This window comes from Gadus macrocephalus, chromosome 13 (assembly GCF_031168955.1).
Source record: "Gadus macrocephalus chromosome 13, ASM3116895v1".
NCBI lineage: Eukaryota > Metazoa > Chordata > Actinopteri > Gadiformes > Gadidae > Gadus > Gadus macrocephalus.
Window position 1 is genome coordinate 6410193 of NC_082394.1, and position 15086 is coordinate 6425278.

The 15086-nt window shown below is 49.7% G+C and overlaps 2 protein-coding genes across 3 annotated transcripts; one reads left to right on the forward strand and one right to left on the reverse strand.

Annotated features, from left to right (window-relative positions):
• Positions 1–801: 801 nt before the first annotated feature.
• On the forward strand, positions 802–6648 carry tmcc2 (transmembrane and coiled-coil domain family 2). Its single transcript, XM_060070262.1, has 5 exons — positions 802–1168; positions 2879–3313; positions 3594–4309; positions 4452–4587; positions 4983–6648. Exons 1-5 carry the CDS (start codon positions 1166–1168, stop codon positions 5280–5282), a joined length of 1590 nt encoding a protein of 529 aa, XP_059926245.1. The 5' UTR covers positions 802–1165; the 3' UTR covers positions 5283–6648.
• A 576-nt stretch (positions 6649–7224) lies between these two features.
• On the reverse strand, positions 7225–15079 carry usp49 (ubiquitin specific peptidase 49). Of its 2 annotated transcripts, none has more exons than XM_060070253.1 (7): positions 14803–15079; positions 13296–13387; positions 11638–13119; positions 10774–10972; positions 10376–10484; positions 9969–10174; positions 7225–9878 (listed from the first exon to the last, which is right to left on the reverse strand). In XM_060070253.1, the coding sequence occupies exons 3-7, from the start codon at positions 13051–13053 to the stop codon at positions 9775–9777; spliced, it is 2034 nt and encodes a 677-aa protein (XP_059926236.1). In that variant the 5' UTR covers positions 13054–13119; positions 13296–13387; positions 14803–15079; the 3' UTR covers positions 7225–9774. The 2 variants fall into 2 exon arrangements, with proteins under 2 accessions (XP_059926236.1, XP_059926237.1); XM_060070254.1 differs by lacking the exon at positions 14803–15079 and adding an exon at positions 14645–14796.
• Between the last annotated feature and the right edge of the window lie 7 nt (positions 15080–15086).

Sequence of the window (15086 nt, forward strand, 5' to 3'; positions counted from 1 at the left end):
GCAGCAGGGACCAATAAAAGGAGAAGATATGAGTCACACATTGGTACCAGGCCACAGAGACCCACCAGGGCCCGTCTGCAGTCTGCACCCCCGCCGTCCAGCAGCTAACCCTAACCCCCATCCCAGTGGATCATGCATGAGTATTTATTTGGGGGGGTCTTAAGGGATAAAAAAGAGCCGTAATAGGCCCTGGCACAAGCTCTGCGGTTTTCCCATCCCATCCATCCCACCCCACCCTGCCCATCCCCCCGTCTCCCCCCTCCTGGCCTCCCAACCGTGGCCTGAGCTGAAAGGCAAGTGCACGCATGCGCTAAGCTCCACCCCCCCCCCCCCCCCCTTTACCCTCCTCCATCATCTGTCCCTCAGCTCCAACATCCATTACAGGGCAGGATGGAGAGCAGTTGCATTTAGAAAAGGAAGCACGGGGAGGGAGGGAGAGGGAGAGCGAGAGAGAAAGAGAGAGAGAGAGAGAGATACACACACACAGACACAGAGAGAAAGAGAGAGAGAGAGAGATACACACACACACACACACAGAGAAAGAGAGAGAGAGAGAGAGATACACACACACACACACACACAGAGAAAGAGAGAGAGAGAGAGAGAGATACACACACACACACACAGAGAAAGAGAGAGAGAGAGAGAGATACACACACACACACACACAGAGAGAAAGAGAGAGAGAGAGAGAGATAGACGCACACACACTGACACAGAGAGAAAGAGAGAGAGAGAGACACACACAGACACAGCGAGAAAGAGAGAGAGAGAGAGAGATAGACACACACACACACACACACACACACACACACACAGACACGGAGAGAAAGAGAGAGAGGGGAAGAGAGCGAGAGGGAGGGAGGAAGGGCGGGAGAGTGGGACGCAGAGGCAGTGGGAAGCGCTACACCGTACAAAGAGGAGAGGGGAGGAGAGTGCAGCGGAGTCACGGCGGAGACTGCAGACATCTTTGCCCGTCCACAATGGAGCCTGAAGATGTAGTGGAGCGATAGCAACGGCAGACATTGGGGAGGGTGGAAAACCTCTGAGCAGGGGAGGGGGGGCGGGCTCCTCTGTGAGCGCCGGCAGGGGGGGTGGAGACAGAGAAAAGGATGGGCCTCTGACACACACTTGCAATGGCACTGCCAGCCTTGGATTAAACAGTATGGTAACGTTTCCTAATTTATCTATTGTTGCTCTGTTGCTTTTCCTGCTCACCCTTTTTGTGTGTTTTGCCTCAGTGCTTGTGTTTGGTGTACGGCCAGCCTCTCATTTCTCATGGTGTCGTAGACCTACCTACCGTATGTGTCACCCCCCCCCCCCCCCACCCCATGGTGTCGTACCGTATGTCCCCCCCCTTCCTCACCCCCCCTCACCCTCACGGGTCCATCCCTCTTCTCTTATTTTTCTTGTCTTTTTTTTTGTTTTGTTGGTTCCCCAGACATCTGTGATCTCCATCACCATCTCCACTCCGCTTCTGCGCTGGCTTCTGAGCGTCTAAGCCATCATGGACCTCAGCCTGTGGTTTTGCCAACGCCGTTGGATGTGAGCATCGGCCATTGCTGTCTGTATTCATCCCTGTTGGTTCTCCTGTCTCTGTTGATTTCAAAACATGCACGAGATACGTTTTGAGGGTTTTCCGCCTTTGTGTTACATGTCCTACAAGGTAGTTGTGTTCTGCGTTAGGCAACGCAGGACTCTCGCCTGTGTCGACGTGCGGCTTTAGATGGCTAACTGAGAGGGACTGCAGTCATTAATTCTCCCTCTCTAACTTGAAGTACACCTCGCACAAAGACACGACAGGGCATCGCGCTGCCGGGCATCAGATGCCCTGTCGGGGTGCAGGGTGGAGGGATTAGCATCAGGGTGGTGTTTAGTGTCACTGGTCTGCGTGAGGTCCTGTCGGCTGGCTCTGATTACGCTGTTTAGATGTCTGTCTGGCTTGCAGAGGGGGTGGTTAACAAATCACCCATCCCCATGGCACCACAGACCGACCACATGACACACACGCATGACAGCCTGCAGACCTGCTGTGTGGAGGGATTGAACACGCACAGAAGTGTTTGTTTGTTGTTGGAGGGGGTGTTGCATTTGTAACGCCTGTAGAAAAAGTTAACAGCATCGTTTGTTTCGTCCTCTGATATAACCTCTCTGTAGTGGATTGCGAGTGGAGTCTCATGGAAAACCTGCCTGTAAAGGCCAGAGTATGTTGTATATCAAGAGAGCAGAGGATTGTTTTTATGAATGTAGAGCGCTCATGCATGTCCTCAAACATGTATTGAAATGCATCAACTAAGCATGAGTTGAAATCCTCTTGTCCTAGATTTTCCCTTGTTAGATTTAAAAGGACCAAAAAAGGCTGTGTATCCTAATTATCAGTGTACACTCTTTCCCACTCCTGTTGTCCTGGTGTTTCAAATGTATTATTTTGTCTTTCCGTGTGATTCAATACACGATTTTCACTGGATGCATTTATGCAAAAGACAACTGCATTGTGTAAAGCTTGATACATTTGCAGAACATAGTAATAATCTTAATGGACATCCTCATACAGACATCAACATATTGACTATGTATGAGCTCAATATAAACGTATTCCAACTCCTCGATGGTATGGTTTTACTCTGGCTGTGCAGCACGGCTCCGTGTACTTTGGGATTTTAAACAGATTGAGGTCGCACCACGAATGTTTCCACAGAATGTGTGCTAAATCACTCACAGCAGTGCATGTTGGTATCTGTAGTTCTAAAATGTAACATACATTCAAGCACACATCAATAAAACCTGCCACTAGCATCGAAGCCACCACGGGCCTGACCTGACCTCTCTCTCTCCCCCTCTCTCTCTCTCTCCCTCTCTCCCCCATCTCCCTCCACAGCTGGATAAGAGTGAGGTGACAACTCTAGGACTGCCTCCCACCACCAGCCATGGTGGCTCTGACACCAACATCAGCGTGGACGGCGCGGCGGGGACATCAGCGGCGGCGGTGGTGGCGGCGGCGTCCGGAGCGGGGGTGGCAGCAGGCGGCGGCGGCGAGAGCTGCTCTGGGATCGCGGAGCCCCAGCGCACACGCGCTGCCCTGGAGCACCTGCAGCAGAAGATCCTGAAGATCACCGAGCAGATCCGCGTGGAGCAGGAGGCGCGCGACGACAACGTGGCCGAGTACCTCAAGCTCGCCCACAACGCCGACAAGCAGCAGGCCTCACGCATCAAGCAGGTGTTCGAGAAGAAGAACCAGAAGTCGGCGCAGACCATCGCGCACCTGCACAAGAAGCTCGAGCACTACCACAAGAAGTTGAAGGAGATCGAGCAGGTGGGTCTTCCCCCGAGTGATAGTACAGAGTCGGAGGAGCACCTGCGTTCTCCTGTCGACTCGTGTGTGTGTGTGTGTGTGTGTAAACGAAGCAAATAATATATCCTATACACGGGTATATAGACAAAAGCTGGGTGCTACACATTTCCTGTCTGGAGGTTTCCACCCTTTTGGGGGTTGAAGACGTAAGCCCCACTTGCAGCCTTAATGCTCTACTTAATACATCGTCATCATGTTGTCTAACACCCCATTAACCTTTGGCCATCCCTCTCCTCCGCAGAACGGACCGGCCCGACAGCCCAAGGATGTCCTGCGGGACATGCAACAGGGCCTGAAGGACGTGGGCGCCAACGTACGAGCGGGATTCAGCGGTTTCGGCGGTGGCGTGGTCGAAGGGGTCAAAGGGGGCGTGTCTGCGTTCACCCACACCGCGGTGGTGTCCAAGCCCCGGGAGTTCGCCAGCCTCATCCGCCACAAGTTCGGCAGCGCCGATAACATCGCCCACCTCAAGGACACGCTAGAGGACGGCGTGGGCGGCGCTTCGGACGACGCTCTCACCCCTCGCGCGCTGAGCGGCAGCGCCACCTTGGTCTCCAGCCCAAAGTACGGCAGCGACGACGACTGTTCCTCCGCCAGCTCGGGGTCCGGAGTAGGCAGCAATTCAGGAGGCGCAGGAGGAGGAGGAGGAGGAGGAGGAGGAGGAGGAGGAGGAGGAGGAACAGGAGGAGGAGTAGGAGGAGGAGGAGGAGGAACAGGAGGAGGAGGGACAGGAGGAGGCATGTCGGGGTTAGGCCCCACGCTTGGCAGCCCCAGGCTGGACGGACACCACCACCACCACCACCATCACGTGCACAGCTCCTGGGACGCGCTGCTGGAGGGCCTGCAGGAGATCAAGGCCAGCCAGGCGCACATGGAGGACGCCATCGAGGACATGAAGAGCCAGCTGCAGAGCGACTACTCCTACATGACCCGCTGCTTGCAGGAGGAGGGGTACAGGTAGGACCCAGCTTGTGCATGCGTCATGCAAGGCCCAGGTCTCACCGATGCATTGTGCCGTTCCTTGCAAAAAATAACAACACGCATTCCTTCTGACTCTACCTGCGTTTCACATGATCTGATTTGGGTTTGTGCTGATCAGGTACGAGAGGCTGGAGGAGCAGCTGAACGATCTAACAGAGCTGCACCAGAACGAGATGACCAACCTGAAACAGGAACTGGCCAGTATGGAGGAGAAGGTGGCCTATCAGTCCTACGAACGGGCCAGAGACATACAGGTAGCGAGTCGCTCAAAGTAGAAAGTCCATCGGAGAATTATATCATGATAAATAATAGGTTTCTCAATGATTTATTCATTCAGCGGTTTACACTCCCAACGGAAAGGTACTGGGTTTGATCCCCTCAATGTGCCCAACCTACCTGTATACACCATCCTTAGACTCAACATCTACCTTCTGCTCATAATGACATGTATCTGAAACAGTATACTGTATCTATACATCCATCAGACACTTGAAAACATAAAGCGACATGTAATTATGTTATTCTGTGTGTGTGTGTGTGTGTGTGTGTGTGTGTGTGTGTGTGTGTGTGTGTGTGTGTGTGTGTGTGTGTGTGTGTGTGTGTGTGTGTGTGTGTGTGTGTCACACGGGGCGTCATACCGGATCTCCAGGAGGCCGTGGAGTCGTGTCTGACCCGCATCACCAAGCTGGAGCTGCAGCAGCAGCAGCAGCAGGTGGTGCAGCTGGAAGGGGTGGAGAACGCCAATGCCCGCGCCCTGCTGGGCAAGCTCATCAACGTCATCCTGGCCCTCATGGCCGTGCTGCTGGTGTTCGTGTCCACGGTGGCCAACTTCATCACCCCGCTGATGAAGACGCGGGCGCGGGTGGCTGCCACCGTGTTGCTCACCCTGCTGCTCTTCATCCTGTGGAAGCACCGGGACTTCTGGGAACCGTGGTTGTTGCCCAGCTGAACACTCACACGACACACACGTGCACACACACACACACACACAAACACACACACACACAGAGACAAGACTGCCATCTGAGAGACCCCTAGGTACACCCCTTTGAGGGGTTAGGGACACAGTGAAGATTGAAACAAATTCTGTTGGATTTGAAGGGGTCATTTGAGCTTCATGGACCAAAAAACGCTCGGAATACATTGAATTGTGTGTTGAAAGTGAGGCTCTCATGTTTACAAGGACAAAGAACATTAAATAAAGAGAAAGGAAAAAAACTGCCTGGCAACGTTCAGCCACACTACCATTTTGTCCACTTGTACTAATATATAAATGTGAAACACTCTATTTGACATCGCAAAAAGAAAAGACCAAGGGAGGATGATCTTTTTTTTGGGATTTTATTCATCCTATGATAGATTCATCTCTCCGGAGCCTAATGCAATGAGACGCGTGGAAAACCTTCCTGTTACGGCAAGAGTCTGTTGTGTACCGAGGGAGCCGAGGATTTCTCAATGAATGTGGAGTGCTCATGCATGACCCCAAGTTAGCATGAGTTGAAATCCCATTGCTAACTAAAGTTCTTGTATTTCTCTTGTTAGATTAAACAGGACAAAGAAATGCTATGTATCTCAATTCATCGATGTATACTCTATTTCACTCCTGTTCTACACATCTATTCCTGGTGTTGAAACTGTGCTTTCAAATGCGTTACTTTGTCCTTTTTGTGTGCTTCGATATGCGACTTTCAACGGCCAGATACATTTCTGCGGAATGAAGACAGATTCAGATCCTTTCTGTTCAGAAATGCTGTTAGAGTATTATAGGATTGCAAGTATTATATTCGTTTTCATTACACTGGCATGTCAGATAATTGGATCAAAGTTTATATCCAGTTTACAAAATTACTCTTTGAGTCTCAATAAAGAGTTTCTTAATAGATTTACCTTGAATATAGCTTAATCTATAAGGTTTTATTACTATACAATATTATCCACCTTAAGATTTGCATCTCTTACATTAGTTTTGAGGAAAAATGCACCGGTATCTATATTTATGTATAGTATCCTGCATAAAATACACTCATAAACAACTCACACACACCCAGGTTTGTTTTAGAACAGAAAACCAGGAGGCTGCTTTCTACTTTTTTAAATGAGATGAACGTCATGAGCTCACAATTTTTCTGAAGTACATTTCTAAATGCTACCATACAGCCAAACAAATTTTGCATTTCTTATAGGATAAGTTCTAATAAGATGCTTCCAATAGTCCATAAGAATGTACATGATTTGATTTTGCTCCATGTTGAGTTCATAATAAAGCATTGATTGACATCAGCCACTGATGCTACGTACAACTACTGTATTTCAAAGGCGGTGGACGTTGATTCTTTGTTCTCAAGAGATAGAAAAACCTAAATACGTTTTCAGGCTAAAATATTTTGTTGCGTTTTACCCGTGTAAAAGGTCTAAAACACTACAAATTAAAAAATACAATCTTAAAGTGCATAGTTAAAGGTCTAAAAGCCCATATCCCAAGAAACTCGGTTTCCACCAGTTTACGTATAGTCTTGGGTTTGAATCTTAAAGAGGGGATTATAGCAGTGGGATTAATGGGTGACTTCAGATAAACTGGGTATCCTTCTGCTAATCCAGAGGATTAGGCCTTTGCCTGACATCAATGGCAGTGATGGCGCAAAACCGGTTAAAGAGGACTGGTGAGACAGCACTACTTCTGATGGCATATGCAAATAATACAAACTAAAGAGGTTTGCAGCCTCATCAGGGATCTACGTCTGGGGTGGTTGCATGATCAGTCTACATGCATGTGTGAATATCTTTGGGCATTTTTTTTACATTGTTTCGACCGTTTATTAGACAAGTGAACATGATCTAATGAAGGAATCCCCACCGCTCCGTTTAATGCCCACAACATATACACACGCATATTTCAATATCATTGTCATTTTTAATAACTATCTTCAGGCAAGAACCATTAGACCATTACATTTATTACAGTTTTCTTACAAGACAAAACGTAAGGACATGGGGCCAGTGGAAGGGCCATACCTGACCACTAAAAAGTAAGACATTCATCGTCATTAGATTGTTCCAACTTATAGAGTTCACAAAAGGTACTTCGCATTCGACTCGTATCAAATACGTCAACAGTTTTTTTTCTTGATTACCTCAAATTCCAGAGAACTTGATGGAAACAGCAGAGTAGAAAAAAAACATTGTATCACAAGCCGAAGAATTCCTGAATTGTATCTTAATTTCCCGTTGAGATTTAAAAACGTACAATATATTGCTTTCAGGTGCTCAACTTGGAAAGTAATGGGAACCCATAATCTCCAAAAAAAACAACATTCTTCAGCACGTCACGGTCTGCCCGTCTCCTTGTTTTAGAGACGCTGCGCATGGCGCAGAGGTACAGAACCGGGCCACACCGGTCTAACGTTTCAATCGGGGCAGAAGAACGAGCTGCCAGGGGGTTTAGGTGTCTGGAAAACCAACAATCACAAAATAGGACCTGCAACGATAGCTCCCCCATGGCAGCCTGCCGTGACTCTCAAAACTATTTCTCACAGACGGCAAACTTATCGGAGGGATGTTTACGGATAAGAACAAAAAAAATAAGAATCTATAAATCAATTTGTCCATTTATGTTAGCCCAAACCAAGGCCTCAAGGCTAAGACACAGTATTCAGTCACAGCAGTACAATTGAGGAGAGTACAAGATGCAAACACATACGACACATGGATCAGTACTCAAACTACCCCTTGGGGATGACTTTTCACAATGATTTAACTCAAGGACCATTCTGGTGTAGGGTTGACTCATTACTGGAAACTCCCTCTTTATATAGAGTACAACCGTATGGATTTAGTAACAGACATTCAACATAATGCCATCTGCAGCCATTCATGTTGACGAATGATTGGAAAAATCAAAACACAAACTACTATAAGAGCTTGACAGACAATAAACCTCCGATCAGGCCCATGCAGTGAAGTTGTGGCCCAGTGTTTCCCTATGTGGGAGGCGTAGAGATACTGCAGGGGAGGCAAAGGGAGATGGGATGGAACAGTTGTGAGGGGTGAGGGTGAGGAGGGGGGGGGGGGGGGGGGGGGGGGAGTGTGGGGGGGGGGGGAGCTCAATCACAGACTGTATCCCCAGGCGAAACAAACGATTGCAAACGTGTTGCTCACGAGAGCCGTAAATAAACCCATTAACTCGCTACACAATTTAAAAGACTGCGTCAAACGCTATAGTGGCCGCGCGGGAACTCTTGTGAACCGGAATGAACAAGTAGTTATATAATCAGGGCCTGAGCGCACAGATCATACAGCGGGTTGACCCACGCCTAGGAAATGTTGAAACTGCGCACGCTGTGTGCAAACTGCTCCGAACCGATAACAGTTAAGTTACGTATTTTAACAGAATGGGGGGGGGGGGGGGGGGGGGGTGACAAAAGAAGCTTGGGGACCACTGCTCGGCCAATGGGATGCAGATATCGATGGATAGAGTGCAAGAAAATGCATTCTAAAGTGCCGGTTTCTAATGTCATACGACATTGTTCGTATCAACGGTACCTATGGCTGGTCAGCTTTAAGTCAGGATTTTTCCCCACACATTTTCCAACAGGAATGGCAGCGAGTAACAAATGAAAGCCATTACAAACCATGCGCTCCATTTCCACTGATGGACCCCAGACCCCAGACCATCAGCGATGTGATCGGTCAAAATGACACCGGTCCATTAAAGAAAAAAACTAAATGGGAGGCAACATCGGTTCTGAACAGTAGTCTGCAGTGCACTACAGTCCGAGGACGAAACCTGACCCGAAACCACATGCCAGTGACGCTTAGAGTCACATGAAGTCCCGGTTTCGGATCATCTTTGGTCCTCGCCTGTTCTGTACAAATGATCGCCACAGTAATGCCTTCATTAGGTCCAGAATCAATATTGCCTTCCAATGTAAAAGGTTCTTGGGCTCTCACACGGCTGTGCCCGCTGAGTCTCAAGACTCAATAGATATGGAATATGATTCACTAAAGCCTGGACCCACCGCAGACAGAGCAGGGACTGAGGTCGGTCCCCCGTCGGCTCCACACACCCTACCCTCTTTGTCTAGGAAGTGTTAATTCAATATGCAAAACGGGATGCCGACAACATGACCTTTTTATAAGCCAATTTGGCTTCAAAGTGGGCAACTACTTCGGTACAACACAGGGCCGCCGTCATCTCTTTGGTAGGCCAAAGATTGGATAAACTATGTTTCCATTGGGTATCGTCTGCAAATATTTTTGGTTGAGTCGTCAGATAACTGGGAAAAAAGGATTTGACCGTGTCCTCGTGACCTTGTTCTCATTTCTTCTAGCCCATTGATTAAGAAAAAATAAAAAAAATAAAAAAAATAAAAAGAAATGTTATTCGCCCAGGTGCAGCCGTGGGCGGCAGTGCCGTTCCAGTGGTCCTCTTCAGAGAGCCCGACCTAGCCAGACCTCTGGGTATAAAAGAGGATGTAGGCCTGAGTGTTGCAAACCTCCTCCACGCTGCACACGTTCATCTCAGAGTCATTACAGTGGACCCAGAACGCTGTAGGAAAGAACCCCAGAAAAAATAAGATTAGAAACCCCGTCCAAGCTCACAGCCAGCCAATATGTACAGAGCATGTGTTCCCCTTACCTCCTTCTGTGTTATAGCAGTATGCGGTGTAGTGCCCTGAGCCAAAGCCTTTCCCATGATGCATCACCACGGCAGACAGGTCGTAGGTGTAGCCCCCGCGGTGGACACTGTGGCCGGACCCCGTGCAGCAGTAAGGCTTGATGTTGAGAACCTGGTCGAAGGCCACATGGACGCCTATCTTCTCCCTGTGATTCCGCCCTGACCATCTGTCCCCGGAAACATACACACACACACACACACACACACACTCATTAGAGCCCCCAGGATTAATTAGCCTAAGCGCTAAGATTAGCCTTCTGAAATGTGACAGGCGATGAGCTACTTCAATTGTGAGAAGCCATGGGGTTTTTTTTAGACCACAGAAGCATAGTTCACGGAGAGGCTGATTGCTGACGGCTGAGACCTGCCTGAAACGCTTCAGGTGGAGCCGCAGAACCTGAGGTAGGCGGTAGATCAGCAGCTGCTTGCAGGCTTCAGACAACACCAAGGGTTTGTGGGAAGTCTTACGTCTTCTTTCTATAGAAGATCAACGAGAGAAGAAAGGAAATGAGGTAACGCAAAGCCCATGGGGAAGAAAACATTGTGAAAAACTATATAAAAAAAAAAAAAACATACAATAAACCCAAACAACAATAAAAGTTTGAAAAACAATTACAATGTAAACGATCAAAAGGAGAAATGTTTAAGAAGCTTTGGTGGGTTGTTGAAGCGCCGTAAATGCTATGAAACAAGGTCACCAGCCTCCTTCGCAGTGCCCCCGACTGTGCTGGTAAGTGCCGCCGACGGCTCGGCGTGCCACACTTACTGTTGCAGTGGTTGCAGGCGTAGATGTTGCCTTCCAGGGCCTCTGTCTCTGTGAACTTGGCCAGCATCTCTGTGAGTGTGCAGCTGCGCTGGTAGGCCGAGCCTTTTGCTATGCTGTGGTAGCGCTCGGGGAACTCCAGCGAGAGATCCCAGAAGGGCTCAACCGTGTTTGACTTGTGCTTGCAGGACAAACATGTCACCTGTTGTATTGAACAAGAAAGGCATTGTTGAAGACAAAATCTTTTGTGCTTACACATTCTCCTGAACTTTAGCGACCAGTAGGCATTATGGAGCCATTAGCGGTCACGTTGTTATACTATCTTTATGCCACCAAGTCGTTGAGGCCGTGCAACTAGGTAAAGCTCATTATGTCCGACTCCTGGGGCTCTCTGGTTTGCTAAAGCCAACACCATATGGTATGTTATTCTGCCACAGTCTTGCTATAGGCGATGCACTGAAGAAAGGGGCTGAATTCAATCTGTGAGGGAAATAGGAATGCCGATAACCGTCGTAGTAGAGGGACATCCATATTTCACAGGATCATGATAGATGGCTCATGAAGATAGCTTGGGGTTCGTTTACAGACGGCTGTGGATTGTCATGTGTGCACTCTAGCCATCAGAAATCAGTTCATGCCACATTAGAAGCTCATGATGAACTAGTACCATTTTCAGGGAAAGATTCGATTTGACTTGCAATCTAAACTTTCGTCAACCCTTTTGACTATGAAGCCTTTATCACCAAACATAGACGCACACTCCGAGTACAGAAACATGGTAAAAGAAAAAACCTCTAAATACTGAGAGCACTAAATAAAATGGTAGTTCCAGTCCTGAGCGGTTGTGGTGGCGGTCAGAGTGCCTACCTGGCTGAGTAGCTGCCCGTGGAAGATGGTGTTGAGAACCTTCAGCACTTGCTTGGAGAGCTTGCGCTGGCTGATGGGAATGACGATGCGCTGCTTGGACCCCTCCGACTCCAGCTCCTGCTGCACCTTGTCCAGAAGCTCGCACAGGAACTCCTGGGCGTCCTGCTGGTCGTAGCCCCGGAACGCCGGGATGAGGTTCCACACCGAATGCAGCATGGCGAAGGGGGACACCAGGGACCACCGCCCCGACCACATGACCCTGAAGAGCGTGTGCAGCTCGTGGCACAGCGACATCTGCTGGCGGGTGGAGACGCGCGGCTCTTTGGGCTGGACCAGCTCGGCCGCGCTGAGGGCGGGCGCGACGCAGCCCGCCTTCCCGATGCGCCCCAGGGGGCAGGGGGACAGGGCGGCGGCAGCGCCGCCCCCCTCGCTGACCAACCCCCCCGCCACGCCCCTCACCCCCGGGGGGGCGGGGGTCTTGGCCAGCAGCTCCTCGGTCTCACACGTGTCCAAGGTGAGAAAACACTCCCTGAATTTCTGCAGGTGGCTGAGCACCTGCAGGATAGAGTTCATGTAGCACGTGTTGCCCAGGTTCCGCAGGCCTGTGACCCCGGGGGCCAGCCGCCGCCGCCGCGCCGTGCGGCTCGAGCGGAACTTCCTCAGCTTGACCGCCCGGCCGCCGGGGGGCGCCTTGCGCGACAGGGCCAGGGGCGGGGGCTGCTTCTTGGGCGGGTGCGGGGGCGGAGGGGGAGGTAGCCGCTCCGGTGGGTCCCGGAACTTAAGGGGGATGAACGTTATGGTCGAGCGGGGGCCCTGGGTCAGGAGCCGGGCGCTTTTGCGGGGAGGGACGTTGCCCAGCTCCTCCATCAGCCTCTTCTTCACCTCTCGGCGCTGCCGCCGCACCTCCTCCTTCTCCTCCTCCACCTCGTGCTCCCGCCGGCTCTGCAGGACCTGCCGCCGGCCCATCCAGCGGCAGAGCATGGTCCGCAGGAGGGCCTTCCTGCGGTGCCGTACCGCCAGCTGCATGGCCGCCGGCAGAGCCCCGCCCTCCCCCCCCGCTGCCCCCGCCGCCGCCGCCGAGGACCGCAGCGAGCGGCGCCCGGGGCTCCGCACGGTGGACAGCGCCCCCCGGAGGAGCTTGAGGTCGCCCTCGGCGTTGTCGTTGAGCACGTAGTCGCCGCACGCGAAGCAGAAGACGTCCAGCTCGCGCACCTCCATGGCCAGCGGGTGGCAGGAGTCCTGGAAGTGCTTGAGGGAGTGCTCCTCCACAAAGTGGCCGCACGCCACGTGGGAGCACTTCAGGCAGGCCCACAGCGAGTCTGTGCTGCTGCAGTCCACGCACTGCCATTTCTGAGGGTTGAGGATGGAGTGGTTGTGGCCCAGGCGCAGGCGCCCCACGTGCTTACAACGGTCCATCGCACGGGCGATCGCATCGGGCTTCAGCGGCAGGACTCGCGTCCCTGGGCCAAGCGGCACCTCGTTCTGATTCGGACGGAAAACAACAAAAAAACGCTGTTGTTAAGACGCAGTATTAGAAATCTGTACAGAGGGATGTTTACAAGATATGGAGCCATTTCAGCAAAAGTACTAAGAATTTACAGTGACACATTGAGGACATTAGTGACCGCACAACTAAATAAATAAACGTTTGATATTACCTCATCTGTAAATTTCTTAACGGCAGCATTCAGCTTGATATCCACGTCAACTTTCACTTCAGACAATAGCAGATTATCCTTTAAGATTGAAGCTGGAGGATACAGAAAAGGGTCAGGGTTTGCATATAAAATTGAAATCCAATAGTAAATCCAATACATTTGACACAATAGATGTGTGTGTATTTTGCTGAAGACATCTAGCCAGCCTTTGACATTACCTCCATGTAATGAACTGTAACAAAATATTCACCGAAAAGATTAATAGATTCAAATTGTAAAATTGTTCAGTGCTGGATTACAATTACATCAAGTTCATAAATTATCCGAACGCTGCATAATCTGATCAATAATAAGATCGGCCTTATTCCTGCCAAACCAGGCAGAGGTGCACAAGATGCATTATCAAGGCTAACTCATTTCCGGTACTAGGCTAGTTATCCACAGAAATAGAACGGCAATAGGTAAGGAATCATTGTAACATTGTTGCAAATAATAAACTATCAAATATTTGTTAACTTTTTTTTCACATCGGATTGCTTTAGGTATGTGTGAAACAATGTCTGTGTCATGAAAACGCATCATTTAATCATATCAGCCAATCAAAGTTACTAATAATATGAAGAGGTCTTTCTGCATTTGGCCTCTTTGATGGTTTTAATTAGTGCAATTATCCGCTGTATGGCTCTGGAGGTCGCGGTCCGTGTGCAGCAGATCAGCACATTGCGTACTTCTTTACGAGCATACCTTTTTAAATACATACTTGTACTGCCAACTACATTCAAATATGTTTATTTAACTTCATCATAAAAATAACAGTGGCAGAATCCGGAATCAGCAGCCTGACAGGCTTCTAATCCAGTGTCTGGAATAACCTAGGCGATAACAACACGGGATGTGCGATTTTTGCGCCACAGCCGACGTTTAACATTGTCTTGGTTTTGTCCACAATGCCACACTGATCATGCGTTTCTTTCTTTTAAAATAATAGCTGTCTGGCTAAATCTCTGTCCGCTGTGGCTATGCTAAGCTACCCCACCAACACCGCTTAGTCAGAACAAAGAGCAGTCAGACACTCGGGGAACATTCAACAACTTTGTTGGTTTGTGGCGACCCCAGAGTGCTTCGTGCTAGCACAGGTCGCTAACAACGAGCCTCGTTCGGGTCTTTGCATTGACTAAGATACCATTTTTGGTGCAGTTTGCTTCTTTAAAAACGGATCGCCGGGTTAATCCCAACACTGTTTGAACCACCATCGAGCTAACGTTAGTATAATGAGCTCACCCGAACCCTCTTCAAGGCTAGCGTGTTGGCTGTGGACAATCTAAGTTAACATGACTGCTTTAACTCACATTATAACATCTCTTACATCGCCGGCGAATTACGGGTTTGACGGACACGTTAACAACGCGGACATTCACTCCGCAAAATCGTTCCTATGGGTTTTTCTGCAATGCATCATCTAAAGCGATAACGGTGTATCGGGATACCGGGAAAATAGCTAACATACCATCCCCGGTTGCACGGTGCAGGAGAGACGATTGTTGTCCCCCTTCTCAGATGGAAGAAGCTGAACTCTCGCTCGGACCCAGAACCCTTCTCATTGGGCTGGCTGTGCGGCAGAAGCACGCTCTCATTGGCGGAATGGCGGAACAACAGGCCGTGGTGTTATGGGCTGCTGCTGCTACTGCAGGACCTAAATGCATTGATATTATTCTGCGTGCTTGGCTCGTCTCGCCACTGGACCAACAACAGTAAACACAATGATTTGATTTACTCATGTGATTCGTTTTA

Excerpts from the sequence above, each read along its gene's own strand:
- usp49 (XM_060070253.1), bottom strand. The coding sequence starts at position 13,053 with ATGGACCGTTGTAAGCACGTGGGGCGCCTGCGCCTGGGCCACAACCAC. Across the intron at positions 10,973-11,637 it reads ACGGGCAGCTACTCAGCCAG|GTGACATGTTTGTCCTGCAA; the intron begins GTAGGCACTCTG and ends TCAATACAACAG. Across the intron at positions 10,485-10,773 it reads CGCCTGCAACCACTGCAACA|AAAGAAGACGTAAGACTTCC; the intron begins GTAAGTGTGGCA and ends GATCTTCTATAG.
- tmcc2 (XM_060070262.1), top strand. Across the intron at positions 4,310-4,451 it reads TTGCAGGAGGAGGGGTACAG|GTACGAGAGGCTGGAGGAGC; the intron begins GTAGGACCCAGC and ends TGTGCTGATCAG. Across the intron at positions 4,588-4,982 it reads AACGGGCCAGAGACATACAG|GAGGCCGTGGAGTCGTGTCT; the intron begins GTAGCGAGTCGC and ends CCGGATCTCCAG.